Raw genomic sequence first — 6,494 nt, 5'->3', positions numbered from 1 at the left:
GGTTGCCTCCTTTTCACAAGATCACCGCATTGTCGTGACTAATGCGGCGGTGAAACTGCAGCGAGCATCGCGAACAGTCTGACCACCGGATCAGATCGTGACGGTAAAGAAACATATGCCGTGAGGTCGACCTGTGAAATTCAGACTTGCTAAACATGGCTGGGGAAGAAGGAATAATGTTATTTAAAGTAACAACAACAACAACAACAACAACAACAACAACAACAACAACAACAACAACAACAAGAAGAATTTCTCTAGTTTAACGTTCACAATGATTACAATGTACGCTGTAGTGAAGGAATCCGAAAACTTTGACCACCTGGGGTTCTTTAACATGCAACTAGGTCTATGCACACGGGCCTACAACATTTTCGCCTCCATCGAAAATGCAGCCGCCGCAGCCGGGATTTGATCCCGCCACTTTCGGACCAGCACTCAAGCACCATAATCACTAGACCACTGTGGTGGTATGTAAATATTTGCACAGGGGAAGTTTTTATTACGATCGTAAATATGGTGCTGATTGAACCGGAACAGCTGAAGGTTTTCTTAAAAGTTTCGCATTCAGACAGCTCTCGTGCAAAACATTGTCGAGAGCCTTGGGGATATCCCTTTCTTGGCGAGATTCCAGCCTCATATAAACAAGAGAACAATTTTAAATGGGGTAATCTTGTAGAATAATTGGCGAATGATTTATACAGCTTTTCCGTAAAATGATTGTCCTTGCAGAACATTTGCTTGGCAGGCACACAATTTCTGTTGTATGGTCCCATCACATTCATAGCGCTTCAGGACCAGCCGCGTGACCGGTAAAGGGTAATTAGCACCAATTTAACGCCCCACCTATTCATAATCTGTGGAGCAAACTTGTTAGATTTATTTATTGTATGAATTTGGCAATCACTGCCGCCAAAATGAAAAAAAAAAAACTTCTTAAAGCAGGTTTTTTCTTTGAAACGATAAGTGTGCGCAAAAGCTACCTTTACAGGAAGACATACTAAAGCCGTTTATTTTAACATTTTACAATCGCAATAATGTCTTGAGAAACTCTAGAAACAACTCAGCAACAGAGAGAAAATTACTCGCGCTCTTTTTTTTTTTTTATTAGGCGTGGAAACTATGTAGCCACGCTGGGTGCAATAAACCTACGACGCATATGTTCCACAAAGTGATCGCGAAAGTTTAGACGCGACGAGAAGAGTGGGTGGTTTGAAGGTAAACATTATGCTCGTAGAGTATAAAAGAACTGTTATAATCACAGTACAAGGTTATACATCACAAAATATCTATCGCGTATTAACTGACGAATATGGGAAAGCCCTAGAATTTCCGTATCCTTAGAAGTTACAATAATAGCGGAAAGCCCCGCGTCCTTGGGAGATTCGTGAAGTAGGTCAGAGGCGACGTATCGAATTTTACCCGCACTATCGAAAAAAAAAAAATATGACGTATAAAACAAAGTAAACTCGGCCCAGTTTGCAGCCTCGCTAAAACGTTGCCTCCGGGATAGCCACGCCTCAAGATTTCACGAAGGCTTGCTGCGCTCCCCAGCCACCAGGGGCCACCACCAAGTCAAGTCCTCCTCTCATCATCCTACTTTCTCCCGCTTCTCTCGGTGCTCCTATCGACCCGGGAGGAAACCTCCTTTGCTCGTCGCATTCCTCCGCATCCCATGTCTCTCCGTCTTTTACTCCCCCTTCTGAACGGCTATGTCGTAATTATTCATTTGTATTGCGCACTGGTAGCCACGCAAACCGCTTTACGTAGAACCGACTCACGAAGCGTTCCTAAGGCTGATTGCAAAAGCAGTGCCGTCTATTGCTCGTCTGCTTACCGTCTGCTACTCGTCTGCTTCCTTCCTAATCGTCTGCTACCCGGCACCGGCCTCGGCGCTGTTCTCGTCGCCGGCGGCAACGCTCCGCGTTGCCCGTAGGGCCATGAAGATGGACAACGAGCGCGGCGCATCGACGCAGCCTGCCGCAGCGCCGGCCGGCCAGGCGGCCACAACTCTGGCCGGTGGAGGGAACACCAAGAACAACAACAACAACAAGGACACTGGTGTCGCGGGTGTGGACACCGTTCAGACGGGAACGCCGTTCGACACCGCCAAGGCCAAAATATACGAGACCAAGCGGCACAAGAAGATCGTGCGACTCATGACGGTCATGGCGTACGTTCTCTCTGTCTCGCTCGCGGCGATCGTGCTGTCGTTGTACTACGTCTTCCTCTGGGACCCCAACATGCGGTCCGAGCCACTCCAGCAAGACCGCGAGACGCGTCGCAACACTGCGTTCGCACAGGCGTCGTCTGCTACGAACGAGACGGACTGTTCGCAAGTGTCATCTACTTCGCATAATGTGGCGGCCGGAGTTCAGCTGGCGCCTACCAGTACGGCGACGGCGGCTACAAACAATGATGAACCAGCCGTCATAGACGCTACGGTGGGCTACGAGGACGTAGTTGCCGAGGGCTCGGCGTCTCCTTCGGAGATCTCGCTCGGCGAGCTAGCCGACAACGCGACGGACAACGAAACGTCTTCCTGGGTTGAGGATGGCGGCGCTGCCGTGTCGTTTACGGCATCGTCTTCTTCCGCCGACGTCCCGGAAGACAGGTCCACCACTCACGTTGAGAGATGAGAGAACGAGAGTGAGTTTGCATGAATTATTTCTTCGTTGCTGCTTTCGGAGACCCTTCAGAAACTGAAACTATGGTTTTACTTGGTCCGATCACTGAACATTCAGACACGACCGACATTGTTATATTCTTTAAAGAATGGATACCTTTCAAACAGAACAATATTTCGTTAAATTCGCAGCATTTACCTGTGCGACTAAGGTACTTTGTTTCCATCTTGCTATACACCCGTCAACAAGTACCTGCTCCCGTGACAGTCTCCTTCAGATTGTATATACAAAAATTAGTGTGAAGGGTCACTATAGAGTATCTAACAGTTATCGTATAATCAAATGAATTTCGTGGCGTGCTGGTCGCGTACGTCATGAAACCATTTCCCTAGATCACGTGTGGAATATGCCAGCATACCACGGCCCATGGAATTCGGACATACGCCGCGATTGATGATTGATTTATATGTGGGGTTTAACGTTTCCAAACCACCATATGATAATGAGAAGTGCCGCAGAGGAGGGCTCCGAAAATTTCTACTACCTGGGGTTCTTTAACGTGCATGCACCCGAATCTGAGCACACGGGCCTACAGAATCTTCACCTCCATCGAAAATGCAGCCGCCGCAGCCGAGATTTGATCCCGCGATCTGCGGGTCAGCAGCCGAGTACCTTAGCCACTAGACCACCGCGGTGGGGTGGATATACGCCACAGGTGATTCACAGCCAATGTCGACCTATAGGAACTGAGGCAATAGACTTCGGTGAACATGTGTTGACGAATGTCAGGAAATCTGATGCCGACATTGGCGGTGCTGTAGGCGAATGCGACATCGCGATGAACGCAATGGATCAAAATCCCGGCTCGAGTGCAAATCTAACTCCCAGACATTTTACGCTTCAGTCAAGTATTTTACTCCAGAACCACGGTATTCCTTGAGACAGCTTCGGAAAGATACAAGTCGAGTCAACGCCAATTGTCGTTCCATGCAGTGTTGGCTATGGGAATTCATAACAATGTAAAACATTGGAGAGAGAGGCTCACTAGGAGAGAAAAGCTGTGAAGTGGGTCTGAATCAATTTTCTGACTTGCTACTCAGCGTTAGAAAAAGGTGAGGGGATATAAGAGAAAGAAGAGAGAAAGTGTAAACATTAGCGGCACTTCATTTGGTCACTGCCACAGGGATATATGCTCCACTGTGTTTGATTACATCAATGCAACTAAAAGATTACCGTGCTAGTGAACCCTAGCCTTTTCAGATTTTTAGTTTATAATTCATAGCGATGTCTGTCAAAAACAAGAGCTGGTTTGACCGATTGCTCACCAAACATTTTTGTTTATTGGTAGTAGTATCTCTAAATTAATTTTTCAGATTTTCTTTAATTTAATTTTAGTTTCATTTAAGTATCCTGCCGCCCGGTTCTTGGCCCATCCTCCTCTGTGGGTGAGCGCCATCCATCTGAGGTCATCAGCATCAGATATACACTCCTGTGACTGAGCAAGCTGTAGTGAATCCTTGCTCGATCCCGTAAGAACACGACACCGACCGCTCCTGACGACCAGCAGATCATATCACCGTGTAGCGTTCTGTTCGCTTCGGTGAAGCTGGTATTCGTGCTGTTGTAACGTGAGTGTCTTTGCGTCGGACCATAAGCTTCGCTTTAGGTGCCAACGTGGTCAACGTTTCTGGAAAGCCTTCGATATGCCTGGAAGTACTTTATGTACACACAGACGCTAATTCACATCGTAGCTCCAAGCAATACAGAGCATGTTGCACAGGCAACTCGGTGACTGCTCCACATGACATCGACTCCCACAGTTCGTGGGTTTTGCCGCATTTTTTTTTTCAGGGGCCAAGTTCCTTGCTAGCCTTGTCTGGCTATGTACCGGCGAGCAGACTCGTGTCACAACACCTGCCACACAGCTGTGAAAAAAACAAAAATCTACCTGCACCGTCCATTCATCCGTCCATCTGTCCTTCTGTCCGTCGTTTATACTAGCCGGTGATTTCGGCGTATACATAGGGACCTTAGTACCTAGCCTTGCCCCCTCGCCATCATTCACTTCGTGGAGATGCATGAAGCTTTTTGTTTATCTTTGTAACGTCATAACGAACAATACGGTCTCCTGTTTCATGTTTTTCATGTGCCCAGAGACAAGTCGTAATACGTGTAAGGGTACTGGATGATGCAGTGGCGGTTTCTGCCTCAGTGGAAAGCTCAATTTGTTCCGCCTACAGCACGATGTCTACACGCGTATACTTATCTACGTTGCAAGCACATGAAGCTAATCAATTGTTAACCAGTACATTTGTACGTTAATTAATCAGCTCGTAAATCCTGTAGATTACGTGAAACCATGAAATTCTTGAAGCAACGAGCTGCTGAGTGATCATAATAATGAACTAAAAAGTTTTTTTTCTTCACTGAGGGCGCTATTCAGTGTGATAATAGAATTCAGAGACGACACGGCGCCGATTTCATAGAACAAAACTCCGAGCTCTATAATTATCGCAGTGTAGACGCTAGCTCAATGCCCTGCAATTTGCGGAAATGTGTGAAGTTTTTCGCCCGACTAAAACAAAAATAATCATTGCCTGCCACCGTTTTGACCATTTCAGAGCAACGGCCTTCTGCACCGAGAACTTCAGCCACGCATCGACCGTCACCGGCGTCTTATCCGAGCCTGTGACGTCATTCCAAGAAAGAGGAGATGCACGACGAACAATTCACACAGCTGGCGTTGGCCTTGTGTGTGGCACTTCTTCTATTTTATTTTCCCAACTCTTTAGTGCAACGTCCTTCAGAAAAAGCCGCGTAGTTAGGGAAAGTTAGCTAGCAAGGAGCGTCACGTCAGAGTTTTCAATATATCATCAAGTCAGCAGGCGTTCAAGTGAAGTAAAGGCTAGGGGAACTAAACTGTCTTTTCTAGAATCACAATGCGCAATTCATCTTTTTATTGCGCACCAATCTATCCGACCACATTCATCTGAATCCGAGCTGTTGCAGCGATGGCTGTCATCATTCTCAAATGCTACATGTCGGCGACTGCAGAGATCAGAAAAATATTACGTCGCTGACGCCATGTTTAGCACCCCTGTCCTTTTCTTACGTAGAGAAGCGTCCTGGAGGATGCACATGTATATCGATACGCAATGTACGCAACTTTACCATTTCTTTAGCGCTTGTGTGCTCCTAGATTACGTATCTATGCACCAGTCACTTATATTAGCTAATTTTCGTGACGTCAGCGAGAGGCGAGGTCATTTCAGACAATTTCAACGCCTCTTGGAAACGGTCCTTTGCGATTGGCCTGAAAGGTTTGCTAGTATACTAATATGCGTGGTGTTCGGATGGCTGAATTTTTCAAGAACAATGTGTACGATGGGCAAATTAAGAGTTTTGCCAGTGGTGCTTGTGATGAGTACAGAGGTGACTACGTGCCGAGCGCACTTGTAGCTTGTCTTATATCATATATATTCGCCGTCTGAGCGACTTTCATCCTCTATGTCGCTAAGAGCGCGAATTTACACTATCTAGTTTGTTATGTATACACGCATACCTTATGTATAGAAACACGGCATACGCTATAGTGTAAATGGCAGAAATTTATGTGATATTTCGTACATAGGACCCAATACATAGCGCAACGCTTTTACTCCGATGATCTTATCGATGCAGACTTTTTGTCAAAGGACTCCGCTCTTACCAGCTTTTTATCAGTAGAATTACGCGCGATGCTCCACCCGCCTTATTACCAATAACGGTTGACCGTGAACGGTGAATGATAAGACATGAATACTGATACTATAGTCCTTAGATCGTAGTGACACTAACTTGTTTCGCTCCATAGCTGGTTTGTACATA

The 6,494-nt window shown here is 46.5% G+C and overlaps 1 protein-coding gene across 1 annotated transcript; it reads left to right on the top strand.

Annotated features, from left to right (window-relative positions):
• Positions 1-1,716: 1,716 nt before the first annotated feature.
• On the top strand, positions 1,717-5,638 carry inaF-D (trp-interacting inaF-D). The gene is made up of 2 exons (XM_037418950.2): positions 1,717-2,649; positions 5,249-5,638. Exon 1 carries the CDS (start codon positions 1,941-1,943, stop codon positions 2,637-2,639), a length of 699 nt encoding a protein of 232 aa, XP_037274847.2. The 5' UTR covers positions 1,717-1,940; the 3' UTR covers positions 2,640-2,649; positions 5,249-5,638.
• The last annotated feature ends 856 nt before the right edge of the window (positions 5,639-6,494 follow it).

The sequence above is a fragment of the Rhipicephalus microplus genome, chromosome 6 (assembly GCF_043290135.1).
Source record: "Rhipicephalus microplus isolate Deutch F79 chromosome 6, USDA_Rmic, whole genome shotgun sequence".
Classification (NCBI taxonomy): Eukaryota; Metazoa; Arthropoda; class Arachnida; order Ixodida; family Ixodidae; genus Rhipicephalus; species Rhipicephalus microplus.
The sequence above is the reverse complement of the archived record's forward strand: the minus strand, read 5'-3'. Positions and strand labels throughout refer to the sequence as shown.

What these genes read in the sequence shown, in the direction of transcription:
- inaF-D (XM_037418950.2), top strand. Translation starts at nt 1,941, where the DNA reads ATGAAGATGGACAACGAGCGCGGCGCATCGACGCAGCCTGCCGCAGCG.